Below are 25,732 nucleotides of genomic sequence, written 5' to 3'. Positions count from 1 at the left end.
CTCTGGTGAGATACATTCACCCTCGTGCGAATTGAAGGACATTTATGAAACACAGAGACGAAAGATACATTATTTTGTTTCTTTTTTTATTGGTCATTTTTTGGGCTGCCATGAATACATGCACTGAGTGTTTGTGGTGGCATTTAAACAATATGTAAATCTTCATTCAGGCATGTTGTACTGTATACAACAAGTTCTTGGTTTGGTATGTGGTTATCACCTACATGGAAGATTAAAGAATACCTCATGATAGGCAGTAGACCACAGTATTTCCAAAGAGACTTTGCATCTATATTCTTTATAGCTGTTTGTTTACCACAAACTGATGCTGGCACTAAGACCGCACTCAACAAGCTGTATAGAGCCATAAGCAAACAAGAAAATGCTCACCCGGAGTCGGTGCTCCTAGTGGCCGGTCACTTTAAAGCAGGAAAACTGAAATCTATTTGACCTCATTTCTACCAGCATGTCACCTGTGCAACTGGAGGCGAAAAAAACTCTAGATCACCTTTACTCCACACACAGAGATGCGTACAAAGCTCTATCTCACTCTCCATTTGTCAAATCGGACCATTACTCTATCCTCCTGATTCCTGCTTACAAGCAAAAACTCAAACAGGAAGTACCAGTGACACGCTCAAAACGGAAGTTGTCCGCTGAAGTGGATGCTAAAGATGGCGCCGACAGAGATGGTCGCCTCGCTTCGCGTTTGCTTTCTTAGGAAACTATGCAGCATTTCATTTTTTTAATTAATTTTTCTTACATTGTTACCCCAGGAAATCTTAAGTCTTATTACATACAGCCGGGAAGAACTATTGGATATAAGAGCAACGTCAACTTACCAACATTACGACCAGGAATACGACTTTCCCAAAGCGAATCCTCTGTTCGGACCACCACCCAGGACAATGGATCTGATCCCAGTAGGCGACCCAAAACAACGGCGCCGCAGAAGGGGCAGACAGAGTGGTCTTCTGGTCAGGATCCGTAGACGGGCACATCGCTCACCGCTCCCAAGTATACTACCCGCTAATGTTCAGTCTCTTGACAACAAGGTAGACGGAATACGAGCAAGGGTTGCCTTCCAGAGAGACATCAGAGATTGTAAAATTCTCTGATTCACGGAAACATGGCTCACTCGCGATATGTTATCAGAGTCGGTACAGCCACCTGGTTTCTTCACGCATCGCACCGACAGAAACAAACATCTCTCTGGTAAGAAGAAGGGCGCGGGTGTATGCCTTATGATTAACGTGTCGTGGTGTAATCATAACAACATACAGGAACTCAAGTCCTTTTGTTCACCTGACCTAGAATTCCTTACAATCAAATGCCGACCACATTATCTACCAAGAGAATTCTCTGCGATTATAATCACAGCCGTGTATATCCCCCTGTCATGATGTTGGCCTGTGGGTGAGGTTTATGACCACACCCATAAATACCTTTCTCCCTTTCCTCTCTCTTGACTCTACAGAAGGACTCTTGAAAAACCTTTGTTAAACATATAGAGTCTGGGAACATCAAAAGGTGGGGGGAAAGGAGCCATATTTCGATAATCCAAACAGTTGAAAATATGCGTTGGTACTTAATGAATATGATGCCAGATCAGTTGGCATCTTAGACATTCTTACTAATGATAGGATGATATAAACTGGATCTTGGAAAGTCTACACATTATAGGTATCAGATTCACATGGAATTGTTGTGCAATTTAAATGTTTAAATATGAAACTATTTGTGAAAAGATTAAATGTAATTTCAGCTTCCAAATGAGAGAATTGGGTTTTCATAAGGTTAAGGCTCTGCTCACTCAGTGTCCCCGCCCATGTGAAGAGACATTGGTTATAAACTATGAAACACGGCCTTCTCTCCTCTCCTATATAAAGCCATTGACGAAAATGTAACTTTTTGATCCGAGGACGAGAGGACTATGGTCCCCCACGTTGAAAGGGCTCAGATAATAATCTAATGAAATTAGCATTGAATTTCAACGTGAAGCTGACGATCAACACACCGAAAGGATGAATTTCGACTATACCAGCCAGAATATAGCATGAGCTAAAAGTATGGCAACTTGGTTTGAACTTTGAACTCTTATTCACTCCAGAAGTGATACCTCCTAGCCGTTGAGTTAGCAGCAGCCGCTGTAAACGCGGGCTAGGAAAGGACGGACAACGTATCCAGTCTACCACACAACGACGATACTACAACGTATCCAGTTTACCACCAGAGTCACTCTTCCAAGGACAAGGAAGATCTCGGTCAGGCAACACGGCCTTTCATCTACAACCAACCTATTGAAGCGCAGCTCAGAGTAAATATTTATTGCATTTTCCTTTTCCAAATGGGTGAATATTCAGAATGCATAAGATTCTGTATTTACGATAGCATAGCTTCTCCCTTTGTTCTTCAGTCCTCCCGCGCTTTCATTCAAGCCTAACCCCCTTTGTGTAACCAGCCGTCATAAAGGTTCCGTCCCCCAGGGACGTTTTCTTGTAGGAGATAATTAGTAATCAATGAATGATCCATTCTGTGTTTATGTAATTCTGTGTAATTATTTAGTTATTTAGTAAATAAATAATTAAACCAAAGTTTTGTATTGCTGATTCAACTTGTTAGCCAGCGTTCGTGAAGAATTTACAACTTACAACAAGGTGACGATTAAATATTGACTGCTATTGATATAAAAGATTACCAGGTCTTTAAGAGTTTATTCGGAAGATAACAGCTCTATAAACATTATTTCGTGGTGCCCCGACTTTCTAGTTAATTACATTTACATGATTAGCTTAATCAGGTAATATTAATTACAGAGAAATTATTTTATAGAATAGCATGTCATATCACTTAATCCGGCATAGCCAAAGACATGACACCCCCCAAAGCAGACACCTCGACGATCCTGAAAGAACTTTACTGGACTCTATGTAAACTGGAAACCAAATATCCTGAGGCTGCATTTATTGTAGCTGGGGATTTTAACGAAGCTAATCTGAAAACAAGGCTCCCTAAATTTTATCAGCATATCAAATACGCAACTTGGGCTGGCAGCGTTCTGGATCATTGCTACTCTAACTTCCACAACGCATACATAGCCCTCCTTTCGGCAAATCTGACCAGAACTCCATTTTGTTGCTCCCTGCCTATAGACAAAAACGCCTGTGCTCAGGTCTGTTCAACGCTGGTCCGACCAATCGGATTCCACGCTTCAAGATTGCTTCTGTCACGGGACTGGGATATGTTCCGGATAGCCTCAGACAACAACATTGATGTATAGGCTGACTCGATGAGCAAGTTTATTAGCAAGTGCATCGGAGATGTTGTACCCACGGTGACAGTTAAAACCTTCTCCAACCAGAAACCGTGGATTGATGGCAGCATTCGCGCAAAACTGAAAGTGTGAACCACTGCTAATAATCATGGCAAGGCAACCAAAATGACTGAAAAAAAACAGTGTAGCTATTCCCTGTTCCCCCAAACAAGCTAAGCGTCCGTATAGAGACAAAGTAGAGTCGCAATTCAACGGCTCAGACACAAGACGTATTTTGCAGGGTCTACAGTCAATAATGGAATACAAAAAGAAAACCAGCCCCGTTGCGGACACCGACGTCTTGCTCCCAGACAAATTAAACAACGTCTTTGCTCGCTATTAGGACAATACAGTGCCACTGACACGGCCCGCTACCAAAACCTATGGGCTCTCCTTCACCGCGGCCAACGTGAGTAAAACATTTAAACGTATTAACCCTCGCAAGGCTGCCGGTCCAGATGGCATCCCTAGCCACGTCGTCAGAGCATGCGCAGACCAGCTGGCTGTTGTGTTTACGGACATATTCAATCAATCCCTATCCCAGTCTGCTGTGAGATAGGGATTGCTGTTCATTATTCAGCATTTAACACCATAGTACCCTCCAAACTTGTCATTAAACTCGACTCCACCCTGTGCAACTGGGTCCTGGACATTCTGAAGGGCCGCCCCCAGGTGATTACCAACGACGACGAGACAGCCTACAGGGAGGAGGTGAGGACCCTCGGAGTGTGGTGTCAGAAAAATAACCTCACACTCAACGTCAACAAAACAAAGGAGATGATCGTGGACTTCAGGAAACAGCAGAGGGAGCATCCCCCTATCCACATCGACTGGACAGTAGTGGACAAGGTGGAAAGTTTTAAGTTCCTCGGCATACACATCATGGACAAACTGAAATGCTCCACCCACACAGACGGTGTGGTGAAGAAGGCGCAACAGTGCCTCTTCAACCTCAGGAGGCTGAAGAAATTTGCCTTGTCACCGAAAACACTCACAAACTTTTACAGATGCACAATCGAGAGCATCCTGTCAGGCTGTATCATCGCCTGGTACGGCAACTGCTCCACTCACAACCGCAAGGTTCTCCAGAGGGTAGTGCGGTCTGCACAAAGCATCACCGGGGGCACACTACCTGCCCTCCAGGACACCGACAGCACCCTATGCCACAGGAAGGCCAAAAAGGTCACCAAAGACAACAACCAACCGAGCCAGTGCCTGTTCACCCCACTATCATCCAGAAGGCAAGGTCAGTACAGGAGCATCAAAGCTGGGACCGAGAGACGGAAAAACAGCTTCTATCTCAAGGCCATCAGACTGTTAAAAAGCCATCACTAACATTGAGTGGCAGCTGCCAACATACTGACTTAAATCTCTAGCCACTTTATAGTAAAAAATTGGATGTAATAAATGTATCACTAGTCACTTTAAACAATGCCACTTTATATAATGTTTACATACCCTACATTACTCATCTCATATGTATATACTCTTGCCTATGCCGCACGGCCATCGCTCATCCATATATTTATATGAACATATTATCATTGATCCATTTAACTTGTGTGTAGAAGATAGTTGATGTGAAATGTTAGATTACTTGTTAGATATTACTGCACGGTCGGAACTAGAAGCACAAGCATTTCGCTACACTCGCATTAACATCTGCTAACCATGTGTATGTGACCAATACAACTTTTGATTTGATTTGATTACACGAGTGTGCAACGCTTGTCCCAAGGCAAAGGGTGTCTACTTTGAAGAATCTAAAATCTAAAATAGATTTTGATTTGTTTAACACTTTTTTTGGTTACTACATGATTCCATTGTGTTATTTTATAGTTTTGATCTCTTTACTATTATTCTACAATGTAGACAATTGTAAAAAATAAAGAAAAATTCTTGAATGAGTAGACGTGGCCAAACTTTTGAAGTGATTGTGTTAGCTGTGTTGTTGGCTAACTCCTCCGAACAACAGTGCCCTGACGAGAAAGCACAGTTTCTATGTCAGGTGAAATCGTCCACATTCTCTTATTGTTGTAGATGTATCCAAATAAATGTCACTAGGAAACAGCTTAAACAAATGCAAATGCAGCTACTTCGTTGTTATTCTGGCTGAACTGTTTGATGTGACCGTAAGTAAGCCGTCGAAGGCTAGCTAGCAAGCAAGGGGTAAGAACGTTCCCAGCCAATATGGCAATGGAACATTTAGAACAAATGACCATAGATACAGAACAACAATACTGAACGACTGGGTCGCATCTCTGGCAACCAAACGACCAGCCGGCTTCGGTAGCAACTCTAGATTTGTTTCGGAATATATATTGTGGAAGAATGAAATAGTATGAATAAATTAATCAAAATAAAGATTTTTATGAAAATATGGCAATCATTATTTTAATATGTTGTTAAACCATTGTACAAAAGTGATAGTGCCCTCGAAGCTGGTGTTTGGAGGATATATTGGCACAGATATCACTTTTGTACAACGGGTTAACAACATATTAAAATAATGATTGACATATTTCCATCTTTATTTTGATGAATTTATTCATACTATTTCATCCTTCCACAACACCCATGGCAATATATCCTCCAAACACCAGCTTCTCGGGCATTATCACATAAGTGGAAATGTCTAAGAGCAACAATGACTCAGGTAGGCCACACAAGCTCACAGAACGGGACTGCTGAGTGCTGAAGCATGTAAAAAATAATCTGTCCTCTGGTGCAACACTCACTACCGAGTTCCAAACTGCCTCTGGACGCAACGTCAGCACAATAACTGCTCGTCGGGAGCTTCATGAAATGGGTTTTCATGGCCGAGCAGCCACACACAAGCCTAAGACCACCCTGCGCAATGCGTCAGCTGGAGTTGTGTAAAGCTCGCCGCCATTGGACTCTGGAGCAGTGGAAACATGTTCTCTGGAGTGATGAATTGCGCTTCACCATCTGGCAGTCAGACGGACTAATCTGGGTTTGGCGGATGCCAGGAGAACGCTACCTGACCCAATGCATATTGGCAACTATAAAGTTTAGTGGATGAGGAACAATGGTCTGGGGCTGTTTTTCAAGGTTCGAGCTAGGTTCCAGTGAAGGGAAATCTTAATGCTACAGCATACAATGACATTCTAGGTGATTCTGTGCTTCCAACTTTGTGGCAAGAGTTTGGGGAAGGTCATTTCCTGTTTTAGCATGACAGTGCCCCCCCGTGCACAAAGCAAGGTCCATACAAAAATTATTTGTCGAGATCGGTGTGGAAGAACATGACTGGCCTGCACAGCGCCCTGGCCTCAACCCCATCAAACACCTTTGGGATGAATTGGAACGCAGACTATGGGCCTATTCGCCCAACATCAGTGCCCGACCTCACTATTGCCCTTGTGACTGAATGGAAGCAAGTACCCACAGCAATGTTCCAACATCTAGTGGTAAGCCTTCCCAGAAGAGTGGAGGCTGTTATGGCAGAAAAGGGGGGACCAACTCCATATTAATGCCAATGATTTTGGAATGAGATGTTCGACAAGCAGGTGTCCACATACCTCAATTACCTCATACCACTGCACATCGACTCGGAACTGGTACTTCATGTATATAGCCAAGTTAACGTTACTCATAGTGTATTTATTCCTCGTGTTGTTATTTGTCTATTTTTCTTTAAAAAAAAATATATCTCTGCATTGTTGGGCCCTTAAGTAAGCATTTCACTGTTAGTCTACACCTGTTTTTTACAAAGCATGTGCCAACTAAAATTAGATTTGATTTCAAACTGTGTTATTTGAATCTATTAGAGAAAGTGTAAATGATGCAATTGAGCATGCAAACAATTTCTCTAAGAGGCCAGTGTTTTTTCTATCAGAAATATAGGGATGAGGAGCTTCCTCTGTAATGCACCTCACCTTGTCTATGCCTTTGTGTATTTGGTTTGATTTGGAGAGGATGTCATATTTCTTCTTGGCCTCATTGGTGAAGTTGTCACAGATGCGTCGGAGCTCCACACACTTGGGCCGTATGGAGTCCACAGCATAGTGGTTGCTCTGGATCAGCTGGTCCCCGTGTAGGGCATGGAGCTGGGCCTTCTCTAACGACTCCTGACACGCACACAACAGACAGACAGAGAGCCATTCATCTCACGTGACCAACACACTGGGGCACATCCATGTTAGGCTCACATACAATACAATCAAAGGCTGATGATCATATGCTAATGAAGCCATAGTGGAGACATTGTGCAATGTACTCAATCATTGGAATTGAAAGGTTTAGATGTTACATCTCATATGACGTATGTTATGTGACTGAGCTGACCTGAGCCTTCTCCTCTAAGGTATTGAGGTCGTTCAGTAACATCTCCACTCGGGTGACACAGTCCCCAATATCTGACAGGAAAGTCAGAGTGTCCATCAGACTGTCCAATGACACTTTCACCTGGGAGGGGGAGAGGACACAGAGACAACTGCAGATCAGGCACATATTCATGTACAGTGTTTTCTGACTTATATGCTTGAGAGGAAGCGTTATACTGTAATTGTGAACATAAACAAGCATGTATAACACTGAGAAAAGTAAGAAAAGTAAAGGGCAAGCAACTATTTTTAGACAAGCAAAGTGTTGTCATTGTAACGGCTTTTCACAAAGCATCCAGCCCTGAAGGCTTACATCCCAAAAATATATGTGAGTTTGCCTGTGAATTAAGTCACACTGTTAGCAACATCCTCAATTCCTCAGGGAATTCCCTTCACAGTGGAAGGAGGACACAGTGCTGCCGATACATACCACCCCCGACCAGTTGAGGCCTACTGTATATCACTAACTCCACAGCTCTCTAAAGTATCAGAGAGTTTTGCCGCTGCCTGGATTAAAGAGGACATGTCACCAAACCTTAGGCAATTTGGGAGCATGCCGAACAGATCATCCACCCAAGCCATGGTCAGTATGCTTGACTGCCTATACAATGAGTCTGACATTCCATCCACAATATCCACCATAATCACCAAAACCTTTCCAAGGCCTTTGATAAGATTGGCCACACCACAGCAATAGAGTGTCTGATACAACTGGGTATGAGACCAGCAGAGATACTATCCCAATAAGCTTTTAGACTTCTATCCCAGACATTGACGTCAGGTGCATTTTATGTGCTGAATGTCAGGTGACATTGAAAATATGTATTTTCCATTCTCAATGAAGTAAGAATTATATCACAATAATATTTTTAAGGAGGAATCTGCAGTTGCTACATCCATTTGGGGATTTACCGTGCCTTCACACCCCTTGACTTTTTCAACATTTTGTTGTTACAGCCTGAATAAAAAAATAAAAAAATTGAGATTGTGTCACTGACCTACACACAATACCCCATATTGGCAATTTGTACTTATGTTTTTAGAAAGGTTTACCAATTAAATACAAATTAAAAGCTGAAATGTCTTGAGTCAATAAGTATTCAACCTATTTGTTATAGCAAGTCTAAATAAGTTCAGGAGTAAAAATGTGCTTAACAAGTCACATAAGTTGAATGGACTCACTCTGTGTGCAATAGTAGTGTTTAACATGATTTTTTAATGGCTATCTCATCTTTGTACTCCACACATACAATTATCTGTAAGTTCGTTCAGTCAAGCAGTGAATTTCAAACACAGATTCAACCACAAAGACCAGAGTGGTTTTCCAATGCCTAGCAAAGAAGGGCACCTATTGGCAGATGTGTATACAAAAAAGCAGGCTTTGATAATCCATTTGAGCATAGTGAAGTTATTAAATACACTTTGGATTATGTACCAATACACCCGGTCACTCCAAAGATACAGGTGTCCTTCCTAACTTAGTTGCCAGAAAGGAAGGAAACCGCTCAAGGATTTCATCATGAGGCCAATGCTGACTTTAAAACAGTTAAGAGTTTAATGGCTGTAATTGGAGAAAACTGAGAATGGATCAACAACATGGTCCTGTAGTTACTCCACAATACTAACCTAAATGACAGCGTGAAAAGAAGGAAGCCTTGTCTAGCAATGATCAACAACCAACTCGACAGAGCTTAAAGAAAAATTGAATGTGACCTCAGGAAAGACGATACAGCCACATTACCATAACTCTGTTTATACAGGAGCCTCCGTTATGAGGCTTGCATCTAATTATTGTATAAAATTAATGAGTAAAGATGAAACTATTTGTAGAATTGTGTAATGTGATTTTAAACCGTTAATGTGAGAGAATTGTATTCCCTTTAAAGTTTAACTAAGTCATTGGCCCGCCCCATGAGCACAGACATTGATCTGGCCACATGGGACAGCCCTTTTCTACTGTTACGAATTTAACCCCCACCTGAAGGAATTTCCTTTAGACTATGCCTACCTCAGTCAGCTGAAGGAGCTAAGGTTGAGTGGAGACCACAAAAATCTCAGTATAAACTAAGGTTGTAATGGTTGTTGAAACTCTGAAACTATCGATTCCGACAGAATAAGAGCAACTCTTCGATACTAATTACTAGTCTGCAGCTAGGAATTATGTACCATTGAATGCGAAGACCGACAACTTGCCGAAACATCTATCCCATAAGAACATTTCTGAATGGGACTCTGAAGTATCCATTCTAACCACGAGAGACTTCATGGGAGCAGAGACGATCAGATGAACTTTCCAACAGAAAGACGGACGATTCCAACAGAGATCACGACGACACACTGAGCGTAAATATATATTGATTGCAATTATTCCCAAATAAGTGAGCGTTCATGTGCACAGGATTAGCACTTCAATCAATATAATTATTCTCTTTTGTGCCCTTCTCAGTCCACACCCACTTCCCTTTGTCTACCAAGTCGCCATTTTGGCTTAGCCCACTAGGGAACATCTCCTATCTTTTCCTTGTAACCAAATCTACTGTTTGTTTGTTTGTTTATGCATTTCTGTGATTATTTAGTTAGTAAATAAATTATTAAGACAAAATAATTTTTTTTACCTTTAACTAGGCAAGTCAGTTAAGAACAAATTCTTATTTTCAATGACGGCCTAGGAACAGTGGGTTAACTGCCTGTTCAGGGGCAGAACGACAGATTTGTACCTTGTCAGCTCGGGTTACTAGTTCAACACTCTAACCACTAGGCTACGCTGCCGCCCCAATTGATGTATGGATCATTCATAGTGAAGGCTGGGTTCGTGCAGATCACCAACAACTTATGACGTTTGGAATGAGACTAACGTGAGGTAAAGAATAATTAATTAATTTAAAGACTAATTGATCAGATATTAAAATATCTGAAAAGTTATAATAGGAAAATTATAACTTTGTAATCTGAAGATTTTCCTTGGTGCCCTGACTTCCTAGTTAATTACATTTACATGATTAGTTTAATCATGTAATAATAATTTGAGATAATTGATTTGATAAAACAAGTCTTCATGTTAATGATGCCAAAGACACGACAACAGTATGGTATGTATGGTACAGTACAGGACAGTCAAGTTTTATTCAGTACAGCACAGTACACTATAGTTTAATTCAGTAGAGTACAGTACAGTTTAATTCAGTAGAGTACATTAGAGTAGAGTACAATGCATTACACTATACTTTTCTTAACTTTACTGTACTCTTGTATTGTACTGTACTGTACTGTTCTGTACTGTAATATACTTTACTTTTCTATACTGTATTGAGTACTGTAATGTAATGTACTCTGCTGTGCTCTACTGTGCTGTACTATGATGTCCAAACTTGTGAAATGTTTGGTTCAGATTTGGTCCGGTCCAGATCGGCCAAATTTGAACCAATTATAGACGCCTATGTTTTGGCCAAATCAAGGCCGTACCAGACTGGACCAAATCTGAACCAATTATAGACGTCTATGTTTGGGCCAAACATAGACTGGTCCAAAAGACGTTCCTGTCAGTAAATGCTTAGTGGGGAGGGTCCAGGAAACTCATATGGCCCTGAACCCCCTCAAATGCAAGGTCCTGTTGATATAATTTGTGAGAAACCTGCCCCATCCAAGTCCCCTTACAATCAGTGGGAAAGACCTGCAAGTCTGTGAATCAGTCAAAAAGTTTGTGCTTGTCCTTGTGCAACATAATCTACAGTGGGACGAACAAGTAACGTCCATTGTTAGAAAAGGAAACAAGAAGTTGTTTTACACAGACTAAAAAGTGTCCATGTCCCACAGGCTGACCTGGTAGCCATACACAGGCTACATCCACCCCTGCCTAGAACACGCAGCACCAGCTTGGAATAGCTCCTTAACTCAAGCCCTCTCCGACCAATTGGAGCGCATCCAGAAGGGCACTTGCAGAATCATCTTCTCCACAGCATATTCTGGATACAAGGAGGACGCTCTGACTTTATTATCACTACCCTCACTTTGTGAGAGAAGAGAGAAACAGTGCCTGGGCTTTGCTGTGTGACGTAGGATGTGGATGTGAAACCACTTGAAGCTGGGATGTTCCTCCTACCATTTCATTTGCACTTCCGACTATACATTAACTCCTGGCTGGAGCCTACATCGCAATCATTACATCGTAGCGCAGTAGGAGAGAGCGGTTTCATCACGGTAGCACATTCAGAGATTGATTTATAGCATTCATCTAAAATAATTAATATATTTTAAACAAAAAACCCTTTCTGTTTGTCATAAACAGACAAGATTAATATGAGGTGAAAGGCGAGTTCCTAACGAGTTCGGAAAGCCAAACTAGAGCTCTGCGAGACATTCACAGCGATGGGGGCAGACGTTTTGATCAAGAGAGATCTTTAGAAAATACTCACATTTTGTCTAACACTAAACATACAAATGTATTTTACAGGTATAAGGAAGGTGAAATCTTATAGTTAGTTGTTTTATAATTTGATTATGCTATATTTAGAAAGCAGAAAGTAATTTCAAGCCTTATTCATACAGTTTTCTTGAATAGAAAATCCATCATATAAAATAGAATATAATCATATTTGTACTGTGTCTTGTGTCCTCAAGTGACTACACCTCAGCAATTTATAAAAAATAAAACAATTGAGTATGCAGCATTACTAGTTATTGTTTATGGCCCTCATGATAAATAAGTACTTTTGGGGATTATGTAGATTACATTTTCAATTACATTTAGTTACATTTAATTAAATGTTTTATTGTGTATGTAGTATAATATCCATGTATTTCAGTGACCTTGACTGCCATGCTCTCTCTGGAGGAACTCAAATAGCCAGGATGTGTTCTGTCCAGCTCTCTTTTATTATATGATTAAGCAAAACCTGCTGACCATAGTAGTCAGCAGACAGGGATAGAAATGTACATACCTCTCGGAAGTCATGTTCAAAATGGCGTAACTGCAGGCACTGCTCCAGTTTGAGGTAATGTTTGGACCAGAACTGTTGAAAAGCATTTTCTGTCTCATCCAGCTGGGCCAACAACCTGAAACCCATGCACTCATGAACTGTACGTATATGTTTGTACTGAACTGTACATTAAAACATGTTTTATTAGAAACATATAGTATCTGAACTAGGTCCCAGAAACCAACCTTTCCACTGTAGTCTGGTTCTCCATCTCGTCTGGGTTTAGTTTGTGGTTCTCAGACTTCGCGGCCTGCTCTTTGATACAGCCCAGCAGAGTAGTCCCCTGTTGCACCGCTAATTTCAGTTCATCCTGTCAAATTTATACAACTAATTAAATACCAGGCTATGCCAGGAGGCAACCCACCTGCCTATGGGGGGGATCATGCGACACGGGCTGCTCCTGATCAACAGTCTGGTTTTGGAATAGAATACTTGCTATGCTTGCTATGCTATACTTTGCTATGCTTGTTATCTAGGCCATTGATGCTAATGAGTGTGGTTAAACTACTAAGCAACAGGCCATGATAGAAACCAGTCCACTGATCTCACTACTGTATGTGAATCTACTAATACTATACTACCACTCATCAACATAGGGAATATTCAGATGCTAACTACGGGTACAAGTGAACCCTAATAGGTAGCCAGGTTCAGAAGCCCCGTGTTGATGCTGAAGCAGTGTCTCACCTTTAGTTTGTCATGCTTCTCAGTGTGAGTAGTTAGCAGGTCTTTGGTGTACTGCACGTCATTAGGCAGCTCCGTCTCAGACAGATCTGTGCCAAACTTCTGCAGCATTTGGGCTGTGGTCTTCACTGTCACAGCAAAGTTCTCAATGGCCTGTCAGCAAAACACACCTCAGATTATACTGTGCCATGACCCATACATTTTTAGGATTACATCTATAGTAAACCGACATCCCAGTAGAAAATAAATATGGTAGAAAAGGATTATTATGTGGAAACTGGCAATATTTCAGTATTCACTTCTCTGTAAGATCCTGCAGTTACAAGAAATTCCCAGTGAGTAAAGACTGTTTAGACCAAAGGTCAAATGTCATGGTGACTCACTGTCCGGTGGTGGATCCACTGACTGTGACAGTACTCCAGGTTCCCACCAAGCTCACATGTTAGCTGGCCCTTATCTACGTAGCCATGTAAGTCAGACAGGGAGTTCAGCATCACAATCTGCAAAGACATAAAAGATATTCACATACAATACTGTATGTTATAAAGTCACCTATGTATTTGGACAGTGAACTAAAAATGTTTAATTTGGCTCTATACTCCAGCATTTGGGATTTGAGATCAAATGTTTCATATGAGGCGACAGTTCAGAATGTCACCTTATATTTGAGGGTATTTTCATACATAAATATTTAACTTTTTAGAAATTAAATCACCTTATGTATTGTAAGAATAACAGGCTAAGGCCTAATTTTCTGTGACATTTTCGTGGCAGAAAGCAAGGACTGGAAATGCTGACAGGAAGGCCCCACTCACACACTCACACTTATGAAGAAGTTTCACTTACACTCGCACAAAGGAGAATGAACATTGAGAGAAAAATGTACATTGACCCTAGAAAAGAAGAAAAAGAAGAAGAAATGAATTGGGACGGAAATGTATTAAAATAATAATTGAATGTTAAATGTTAAATATGGTTGGAAACATTGGGGAATGTTAAAGGGTGACTGAAGTAATACAGTAAAATGGTTAAGGATGAGATGTTTGTTTTAAGGTACAGTACATTTGGAGATAGATAGCGAAATGTTACAATGTTGAAATAATCGGATGAGGATGGGATGTTGAATGTTTAAGATGTAACTGGAGTAATAAGTTAGGTTGGGGTGAGATTAGAATTGAGTGAAACTTGAATAGTAAAGGTGGATTTTTAAAAAAAAAGGAAAGGGAGATACCTAGTTAGTTGTACAACTGAATGCCTTCAACTGAAATGTGTCTTCAACATTTAACCCAACCCTTCTGAATCAGAGAGGTGTGGGGGGGCTGCCTTAATCGACATCCATGTCTTCGGCGCCCAGGGAACAATCTCACTGCCTTGCTCAGGGGAAGAATTACAGATTTTTACCTTTCGGTTACTGGCCCAACGATTTGAAGGGAAAAATAAGTGTTCATGTTTAAAACTAGTTGTGATGATGATGTTTAGCTATAGGTATATTAAGGGCAAAGTAAAAGTAACGTTCTACAAGGAATCCTTAAGGTTCCCTTATTGATAGACGTTTTAAGTAGCTGTTAGAGTTTTGAAACACCAATTGAGAGACTGATCATCCTGAGGGGGGCAACAAAAGACTGTTTATATTTGCAGAAGGTAAGACATAATTTTTCTGGTTATTAAATTATATGCTTCTCATAAAAGTGTAATATAAAAAAAATATTGCATTGGCAGCCTAATAGGGGTTTAGATAAGGGCGCTGGAGGTATCTAATCCATAGTTAACTATGTAGCCCACTATGAGGGGCCCAGGAAATAGGGGCCCCTCATAGTGGGCTACAGTGGAAGGTCTGGCCTGGGCGATCCTGAGAAGGCGCCAGGTGGAACGAGAGTGAGGCAGCATAAGCACTAGGCTCTGGGGATAGCTCACTTTACTGTAAGGCCCTTACTGTTGAGTTTGAGGAACAGTCCCTAGCCATAAACTGTCTCAGTGGTAAGGCAGAGCAGCATCTAACAGATCTGAGAGATTAATGACAAGGACGGCAGGGTAGCCTAGTGGTTAGAGCGTTGGACTAGTAACCGGAAGGTTGCAAGTTCAAACCCCCGAGCTGACAAGGTACAAATCTGTTGTTCTGCCCCTGAACAGGCAGTTAACCCACTGTTCCTAGGCCGTCATTGAAAATAAGAATTTGTTTTTAACTGACTTGCCTAGTAAAATAATAAAATAAAAAATAACTGATTGCTATTCGGTGAGTTGAGTTGTTAATCTTTTGTTTTGGTTGTGTTTCAGATTATGTTGTGTTAAATAGAAATTCATGGTAAATAATGTATTGTGTCATTTTGGAGTCACTTTTATTGTAAATAAGAAAATAATATGTTTCTGAACACTTCTAAATTAACGTGGATGCAACAACGTAGAAATGTTTCAACGTAGAAATGTGAGTACATTTTGGTTGAGATGTTGATCAATGAGATTTCAACCTTTATTCACCCACTTAAAAAGAGAGACAGAAGTTTTTTTAATTTCCAATATGTTATCACTATGTGTTCAACGATTTAAAAGCACAATAAAGTTCAAATGGGAATACAATGTCAGATATTTTGTGTTTATAATGTGTTAACACTGTGCTTCATCTAATAGCGCAACCAAATGACTTGGATTCAGATTTGATTATAAGTACACAGTGCAAGTGATCAGTGCTGTTCGAGATTCTGCACAGATGTTTAAATCGTGAATTTAACCTTGTCTGTTCCTTAATGTATTGTGATCCCTGTTTTGTCACACTCCATGCTTCATTCATACCAAATAACATTTTGAAAACCTTATGTCACTACAAGGTTGAACTTTTATCATATTGGGTCTCCATTGTATTGTTGTTAGGTGTGCTTGACCTCTCCTCTAACTGCCCATCCACTTTACTGCATCCCTATTCCACTCTCACCTTTATCTGAACCCTCCACACCACAACCTGTTACCAGCTATCCTACCCAGTAACAGTGCAGACCAATCAAAATAACCTAAGCCACTTGAGGTAGCACTCCTCACAACTACAGGGAGACCATTGGACAGGCAGCATTTTGCTCCACACACCCAACCAGGACTACATTCAAGGCAAGTAAATTACATAGTACACCCTACTGTACATGTAGATATATATACATACATTTTTTACTACTTTTTGCACCTTTTATTTCAATTTTATTTATATATTCTCCTCCCTGCTACCTGATGAAGCCGAGTAAGGCAGAAACACGTTGTGGCTGGGACTCCTCTAGATCTGTAGTGTTGCTGTAAGGAAGGCAGGTTCCACACAGACGTCGGAGGAGTCTCCTTTTGGCTACTATTTTATTTGTACACTTTTCTTTCCATAATTTGATTTTTACACAGCTCTCATATATATGCACACACTAGGATGTAGTGGAGTGTGACGTTGTATGTTATCCCTCACACCACTTGTGGGGATGTATGTGTATGCTTTTGTATATGTAAAAAAATATGTGTACAGGCACATCCCCTTTTATGTTCATGTGTGTATGCATGTGTACCCCCACCCCATCCTTGGTCCCAACCCTACTGACTAACACTCAGCCACAGGGCCTTTTTACCAGTAGGCTACCCTAAAAATAGAAAGGTGGCCATTATAACAGTAAAAATAGATCTTTAATAGCATTTCAGAATTACCGTGACCACGGACTCTTAAAAATGTACTTTTGTAATTTATATTTAACAAAATATTAAATGTTCTTCTCTTGGGGTTATCATGACCATGGACCCTTGACCAATAGGAAACAATTACATTTAAAAAATAAAAACATATACATATATTATTTTTATTTTTAAGTTTCTTGAACTTGGAGTTACCATGACCATGTACCCATGACGAAGAGAAACTATAAAACAGAACATAAATAACTCAAATTACAACCAAAAAAACCCCCTCACCAACCCACCATCCTTCCAAAATACCTCTCATCAACACCCACCAGCACCCCCAATGGACGAGAACCTTTTTTCTCCAACTACTCTTGGGACTACGACCTTGGCGACTCCCCCGCAGCGAGTAGACCCTAAGCAATTAGGCCCGGCCATACACCAAGCAAGAAGACAGGAGGAAATGGAAGAGACCGGACTCCTTCGGGACCCCTCGTGGTCCTGTTGGCAGACCTATCGGGACAACCCTCCCAGCCCCACACAAACAGGAGACTCACTGGACGACTATCTACCCCAGTTTAGAATTGGATTGGCAGTATGTCCAGTAGCGCGTGTTTCATCCTAGCGGGTTGGGGCAGCTAAAAGTGGGGCTTCGGGTCGGGCGCTGCACCTGGAGGCTCGCGTCGACCGTGTAATCCCTGGGGTGCCCAGATTATGTCTGGCGGAGAATTGGATCCCACAGAACAATTCTTCACTGGGGGACCCCTTACCCCGCCGCACTAAGCCTGGACAACCGATCCACCTTTTTACCTGGACTATGAATAAATTCACTGTCTAGGGAGGATATACCTCTGGAAACGTTACGATCCTGGAAGGGAGTAGCTCCACTGGTCACTATCACCCGAACCACTGAATCACCTACGACCGAGATGGTGGGGATGGTACATGGCAATCGACTGTGACTCCTGGCAGACGTACGATACCAAAGCCAGATGATGCTTGCCTGATCCTAAACCCTCCATACACCTACCAAAACGCAGGACGTAACTCCAAGGGCGGATGCATGACAGCCACAAAGAGGGCTCGCCTTCTGGGTTTTTGTCTGCTCAAACCAATGGTAGTTCAATGACTTACCACTCGACAGGGACACATGGCAACCAACTGAGGTCCGGACCTGCACAAGGTACGCAACTCGACGGTTTTGCCCGATCCTACGCCGAGTATACCCATACAGACCAGCTGGATTTGACTAGACATGGGTTGATTCAGAGTTAGGGTCCTGGAAGGGAATAACCCCTGAATTACACACATGATTGAAAACATCCAGGACCTAATACATAGACAACGTGGAGCTAAGAGAGAAGGATCCGATGGGGAGTAAACTCAGAGGTTGCACTATGCTTTCCACATCCGTTGACAAGAGGACCTAGACATCATGACCACACCACTCGATATGGACACATGGCAACCAACCGAGGACTAAACCTGCATAAGGTGCGCAACTCAAGGGATTTTGCCTGATCCTACATCGAGTCGACAGACCTACCTGAACTTAACCATTCTAAAAACTATACCTTACCCTAACCCTAACCTTAACCTAAATATTAAAAAACTATACCTTACCCTAACCTCAACCCTAACCTTAACCATTCTACAAACTATACCTAACCCTAACCCCTACCCTACGGACAGACAACTTTTTAACCCAACTAATGGGTTAATCTACAAGTGGGCAACCATGGGGCCTACAACTTTGGCCGGCAGCGCCCTGACCCCTCCGGCCTACGCGCATATGAGTGGAGTGCACCCCCTCCCTTCCCCCCTCCGGTTTCCACGTGTCAGAGATGGAAGTGGATCAACCGACTCAAAACTAGAAACCAAACACTAGCCAGTCACCGCTGCATTGCCTGCCGAGGGATCTGGACGCAGCAAGCCAAGGAATTTTTTATCTCTGAAATTCACTGGGATCATTTAAATCTGGCTTTTTTTTAGGGGTGTTGATTCTCCACCCATTATACTTCTCCTATGAATGGTTTGATGGTGAACAGGTCAAAAATAATCATTAGATTAAATACAACCTAAAATAGCTTTACCAGGTCTATGAAGGACATCACTTCTGAGACCTCCACCAACACACGCCTTCCATCTGGGAAACAACTAGAACGACAGATAATTCAAGACCCACCTACTCCAAGCCTTCTCAACCAAGATTTTTTCATCAAAAGACCAAGAATTCTACAACCACCTCCTCCACTTTTTTCAACAAAAGAGGATTATTTTTCACCAAAGACCCTGGATTCTACCACCACACACTTCTACTTGTCCTTTAGAAGGGCATCACCTTTTAAAAAAAATATTTAAAAAATATAATGCTTTTAACATCCATTTAAAATTGGACCCCACAAGACCTACCCAACCCCTCACCTAACCCGTAACCTAACCGGAACCATTCCAACCCTAACCTGAAACATTCCTACCCTAAACCTAACCTAACCTTAACCATTCTAACTTTGACTTTAACCCTAACCTTAACCATTCTTACCCTAACCTTAACCATTCTAACCCCAACACAAACCTTAACCATCCTAACTCTAAACCTAACCCTAACCTTAACCATTCTAACTCTGAACTCAACACTAGCCTTAACCATTCTTACCCTAAACCTTAACCACCCCAACCCTAACCTTAACCATCCTAACCCTAATCATTCCTAACACTAACACTAATCCTAACCTTAACCCTAGCCCCTAACCTTAACTGCAATCCTAGCCCGAACCCCCCTGTGTGTGTGTGTATTAGTATATGTATCTGTGTCTGACCTTATGTTGTTAACCTTGTCTGTCTGTTATAATGTACTGTGATCCCTATTTTGTCAATTGGACCTTAAAAGACTTAACCAACTCCTCACCTACCAGTAACCCAACGTTAACCATTCTAACCCTAACCGCAACCATTCTAACTCTAAACCTAACCTCAATCACCCTTACTTTGTCCTTAACCCTTACCTCAACTATTCTAACCCTAACCCAAACTGTAACTCTAAACTTAACCATTCTAACTCTGATCTTTACTCTAGCCTTAACCATTCTAACCCTAACCTTAACCATTCTACCCTAAACCTAACCTTAACCATTCTAACTTTGACCTTAACCCTAGCCTGAATAACTCCAACCCTAACCGTAACTATTCTAACCCCAACCCAAACCTTAACCATTCTTACTCTGACCTCAACCTTAGCCTTAACCACTCCAACCCTAACCTTAACCATTCTAACCCCTACCATTCCTAACTCTAACCTTAACCCTAGCCCCTAACCCGAACTCTAATCCCAGTTCTAACCCCTCTGTGTATGTGTGTGTGTGTACATGTATCTGTACCTGACCTCATGTTGTTAAAGACTCTTGCTCCCTTCGGTCTCAACGTGGACTTTGACCTGAAGCCATTCGTGTGATTATTGTGATTTTACTATTGTAAATGTTTGTAGGCTTATGTAGCCAAATTGTATCTATGATCGTATACTATCCATTCATGTTTTTGGTATGTTATTGCTTTATCTGAGAATTAACCAATGATATCAGGCCACAATTATAGACACCTGTGTGTGTCCTTTGACACTATATACAGTTGAAGTCGGAAGTTACCATACACTTAGGTTGGAGTCATTAAAACTCATTTTTCAACCACGCCACAAATGTCTTGTTAACAAACTATAGTTTTGGCAAGTCGGTTAGGACATCTACTTTGTCATTTTTCCAACAATTGTTTACAGACAGATTATATCACTTATAATTCACTGTATCACAATTCCAGTGGGTCAGAAATCTACATACATTATGTTGACTGTGCCTTTAAACAGCTTGGAAAATTCCAGAAAATGATGTCATGGATTTAGAAGCTTCTGATAGGCTAATTGACATAATTTGAGTCAATTGGAGGTGTACCTGTGGATGTATTTCAAGGCCTACCTTCAAACTCAGTGCCTCTTTGCTTGACATCATGGGAAAATCAAAAGAAATCAGTCAAGACCTCAGAAAAAAAAATGTAGACCTCCACAAGTCTGGTTCATCCTTGGGAGCAATTTACAAACGCCTGAAGGTACCACGTTCATCTGTACAAACAATAGTACGCAAGTATAAACACCATGGACCACGCAGCCGTCATACTGCTCAGGAAGGAGACGCGTTCTGTCTCCTAGAGATGAACGTCTTTGGTGCAAAAAGTGCAAATCAATCGCAGAACAACAGCAAAGGACCATGTGAAAATGCTGGAGGAAGCAGGTACAAAGGTATCAATAACCACAGTAAAACGAGTCCTATATCAACATAACCTGAAAGGCCGCTCAGCAAGGAAGAAGCCACTGCTCCAAAACCTCCATAAAAAAGCCAGACTACGGTTTGCAACTGCACATGGAGATGCTTGCAAAGCGAAGAACACCATCTCAACCGTAAAGCACGGGGGTGGCAGCATCATGTTGTGGGGGTGCTTTGCTGCAGGAGGGACTGGTGCACTTCACAAAATAGATGGCATCATGAGGGAGGAACATTATGTGGATATGTTGAAGCAACATCTCAAGACATCAGTCAGGAAGTTAAAGCTTCATCGCAAATGGGTCTTCCAAATGGAAAATGACCCCAAGCATAATTCCAAAGTTGTGGCAAAATGGCTTAAGGACAACAAAGTAAAGGTATTGGAGTGGACATCACAAAGCCCTGACCTCAATCCTATAGAAAATTTGTGGGCAGAACTGAAAAGGTGTGTGTGTGCAAGGAGGCCTACAAACATGACTCAGTTACACCAGCTCTGTCAGGACAAATGGGCCAGAATTCACCCCACTTATTGTGGGAAGCTTGTTGAAAGTTACCCAAAATGTTTGACCCAAGTTAAACAATTTAAAGGCAACGCTACCAAATACTAATTGAGTGTATGTAAACTTCTGACCCACTGGGAATGTGATGAAAGAAATAAAAGCTGAAATAAATCACTCTCTACTACTATTCTGACATTTCACATTCTTAAAATATAGTGGTGATCCTAACTGAACGAAGACAGGGAATTTTTACTAGGATTAAATGTCAGGAATTGTGAAAAACGGAGGTTAAATGTATTTGGCTAAGGTGTATGTAAACTTCCGACTTCAACTGTAAACTAGTCACCCCGCAGTGTTTGTCATTATACCCAGAAGTCATTAAACCCTTTGTCATTATACCCTGACAGCTTGTCTGTATCACGCCAGTCCCCGCTCTTCCTCGAGCGCCAGGCTCTCCAGGATTACGCAATCAATCCACGATCAGTACGCACATCTGCGCTCATTGGACTCAGCTGAACTCTATTACTTGTGTTATTGCCTTCCCTATATCGGTCTGTTCCCTAGCTCTGTTCCCTGCTTCGGGATTGATGTTTGTCATATGTCCTTGCTTACCCGTGTGCTGATGCAGGTCCTGTCATGTTCTATGTCCATTCCTGATTAAATGTTTGACTCCCAGTACCTGCTTCTCCTGTCCGACGTCACTCCTTACAGTCTGTCAAAACGTTGGTTATTAAAATATTGCATCTGAGCTCCTAGAGTGTGCGGCTCTCCTTTAATTTTTCAAGTGTTCTACTCCGCTAGCCAGCACCTCACCTAAATTGGTGTGCGTTTCTTTCGCCTCTATATTGTGAAGATCTCCACAAACCTGCGACCTTTGCATGCTATCTTCAAAATTCACCCTTTCTATGATTACACATGACTTGTATAGTTACAGTAACTTCAAAATGTGACCATGGATCTGTTACTCATTTTAAAAGTTGAATAGAAACTGTTACATTAGTTTGTAAGAGACTTTAGGCTATTTACTGTATTACAAAAGTCATAATTAATTGGGTTAAGTTGTTTGCTGTAAATAAGGTATTTCTGTTTTTTTATATTTAATAAATGTGCAAACATTTCTAAAAACTTGTTTTCGCTTTGTCCTTATGGGGTATTGTGTGCAGATTGATGAGATAAATCATTTAATCCATTTTAGAATAAGGCTGTAATGTAACAAAATGTGGAAAAAACCAAGGGGTCTGAATACTTTCAGAATGCACTGTAGGACTAAATCAAATATTGTGTTATGCACTCTGCCGTTGTGAGGCCGGTTGGACGTACTGCCAATTTTCCAAAACGACGTGAGAGACAACTTATGGTCGATAAATTAACATGAAATTATCTCGCAACAGCTCTGGTGGACATTCCTGCAGTCAGCATGCCAATTGCACGCTCCCTAAAAACTTGAGACATTTGTGGCATTGTGTTGTGTGACAAAACTGCACTGTGGCCTTTTATTGCTCCCAGCACAAGATGCACCTTTGTAATGACCATGCTGTTTAATCAGCTTCTTGATATGTCACACCTGTCAGGTGGATGGATTAACTTGGCAAATGAGAAATGCTCACTAACAGGGATGTCAACACATTTGTACCCAAAATGTGAGAGAAATAAGCTTTTTGTGCTTATGGAAACTTTCTAGGATCTTTAATTTCAGCTCATGAAACATGGAGTCAACCATTTACATGCTGCGTTCATATTTTTGTTCAGTATAGTATAATTTATGATATATGGCGTATAGAGTACGGTTTCATTAAATTTGCTCTGTTAAACCTGCCCTTTGGAATGACTTCGATAACAACCGTGAATCTATTTAGTTAGCAAGGCTTGGTTAAAACCCTGGACGGATAACTGTAGACATATGAACTCTCCAGTAGGAGGTGCTGCCCAGCCTACAGTCTTTTTCTGATAGTGGATTTAACGTTGAAGATCTGACATTGTTTCAAAGGTAGAAATTCAACATAGACAAACATTGTATAAAATATGTTGACAATTGGTTACCACGATGACATAATTTTGTGGTTGAAATGTCAGTCTCAAAACAATAGTTTACATTGATGACTTTCTGCAAATCCAATGTATTTTCCACCTAAAGTGCCTTCAGAAAGTATTCAGACCCATTGAGATATTCCACATTTTGTTGTGTTAGAGCCTGATTTTTAAAATGTATTAAATTTAGATTTTGTGTCACTAAGTATTCAACCCCTTTGTTATGGCAAGACTAAATAAGTTCAGGAGTAAAACATTTGCTTAATAACAAGTCCCATAAAAAGTTGCATGGACTCACTCTGTGTGCAATAATAGTGTTAAACGTGATTTTTGAATGACAACCTCATCTCTCTACCCCACACATTACAATTATATGTAATGTCCCCCAGTTGAGCAGTAAACTTCAAACATAGATTCAACCACAAAGGCCAAGGATGTTTTCCAATGCCCTGCAAAGAAGGGCACCGATTGGTAGATGGGTAAAAAATACACCTAAAACAGACATTGAATATCCCTTTGAGCATGGTTAAGTTATTTATTACACTTTGGATGGTGCATCAATACACCCAGTCACTACAAAGATACAGGCATTCTAAATCAGTTGGCAGAAAGAAAGGAAACTGCTCAGGGATTTCACCATGACGCCAATGCTTACAGAGTATAATGACTGTGATAGGAGAAATCTGACAATGGATCAACAACCTTGTAGTTACTTCACAAATCAGGCTCATCACTGAGAAGCACTCTCCATATTTTTAAGAATAGTGATGGGTGTATCATGTTATGGGTATACTTGTAATCGTTAAGGAATAAGGAGTTTTTCAGGATAAAAAAATAAATGGAGTGGAGCTAAGCACAGGCAAAATCCTAAAGGAAAACCTGGTTCAGTCTGCTTTCCACCAGACATTGGGAGATGAATTCACCATTCAGCAGGACAACCTAAAACACAAGGCCAAATCTACACCAAGAAGACAGTGAATGTTTCTGAGAGGCCAAGCTACAGAGACCTGAAAGAGACCTGAAAATTGTTGTCTAGCAATGATCAATAACCAATTTGACAGACCTTGAAGAATTTTGAAAAGAATAATGGAGAAATGTTGCACAATCCAAGTGTTCGAAAGCTCTTAGACATTTACCCAGAAAGACTCACAGCGGTAATCGCTGCCAAAGATGATGTAACGTCTGCTTCCAACTCACACTCTCAAACACGTAGATCCTCTGAACGCAGCTCACTCTCCAGATCCCAATCACCTGAATTCTAATCACCTGTTCACACACCTGTATGTCATTATCACATACTATTTAGTTCAGTTCTTTGCACCCCTTCACTGTGAGGTATTGTTTGTTTTGTGACACGCACTGGTTCGCCCCGTGAGTTATTACTCCCGTGTATGACAGTTTTTGCCTGCCTCACTAACGATGCCTTTTTCTTATTCCCTGCCTGTACTTTAGCCTATCGGATTTCCTTTTATCTACCCATTGCCTGATCTCCGGGACTACGTTACTAGCCTTTTCCCTGCCTGTACTGTTGCCCTTTTGGACCCCTGTGTATGTATGACCTTCTGCCTGCTCCTCTGGTCCTTCGCGATAAACACGTACTGCGCCCTGCGCTTGAAACCTCCCTTCGTGTTCATTACAGATGATTCTAACATATATTGATTCAGTGGATTGAATACTTATCAAATCAAGATATTAGTGTGTTTTTCATATTTTCTTTTCGCACAAATGTTAGCTTTTTACACTTTGACATTGCAGAGTATTTTGTGTAGATCGTTGTCAAAAAATGACAATTAAATCCATTTAATCCCACTTTGTAACACAACAAAATGTGGAACAAGTCAAGGGATGTGAATACTTTCTGAAGGCATTGTATGCCTCTGTAACTTTCTCACTCATCATTATAAATAATTAATCCATGATTATCTGTAATCATGAGCGTCCACAT

The 25,732-nt window shown here is 41.1% G+C and overlaps 1 protein-coding gene across 9 annotated transcripts in view; it reads right to left on the bottom strand.

The window, feature by feature from the left end:
- mcf2l2 (MCF.2 cell line derived transforming sequence-like 2) overlaps positions 1 to 25,732 on the bottom strand; it is a 111,101-nt gene that overhangs the window by 51,235 nt on the left and 34,134 nt on the right. For all 9 annotated transcript variants that reach the window (XM_021604105.2, XM_021604099.2, XM_021604106.2 and 6 more), the window contains exons 6-11: positions 13,700 to 13,816; positions 13,320 to 13,469; positions 12,818 to 12,942; positions 12,594 to 12,708; positions 7,619 to 7,738; positions 7,210 to 7,401 (exon numbers count right to left, since the gene is read on the bottom strand). In XM_021604105.2, coding sequence (XP_021459780.2) covers positions 7,210 to 7,401; positions 7,619 to 7,738; positions 12,594 to 12,708; positions 12,818 to 12,942; positions 13,320 to 13,469; positions 13,700 to 13,816 — 819 coding nt within the window. The remainder of the gene's footprint in view (positions 1 to 7,209; positions 7,402 to 7,618; positions 7,739 to 12,593; positions 12,709 to 12,817; positions 12,943 to 13,319; positions 13,470 to 13,699; positions 13,817 to 25,732) is intronic.

This window comes from Oncorhynchus mykiss, chromosome 5, assembly GCF_013265735.2.
Source record: "Oncorhynchus mykiss isolate Arlee chromosome 5, USDA_OmykA_1.1, whole genome shotgun sequence".
In the NCBI taxonomy this organism is placed as follows: Eukaryota; Metazoa; Chordata; class Actinopteri; order Salmoniformes; family Salmonidae; genus Oncorhynchus; species Oncorhynchus mykiss.
This window is presented reverse-complemented; position numbering and strand designations above follow the sequence as displayed.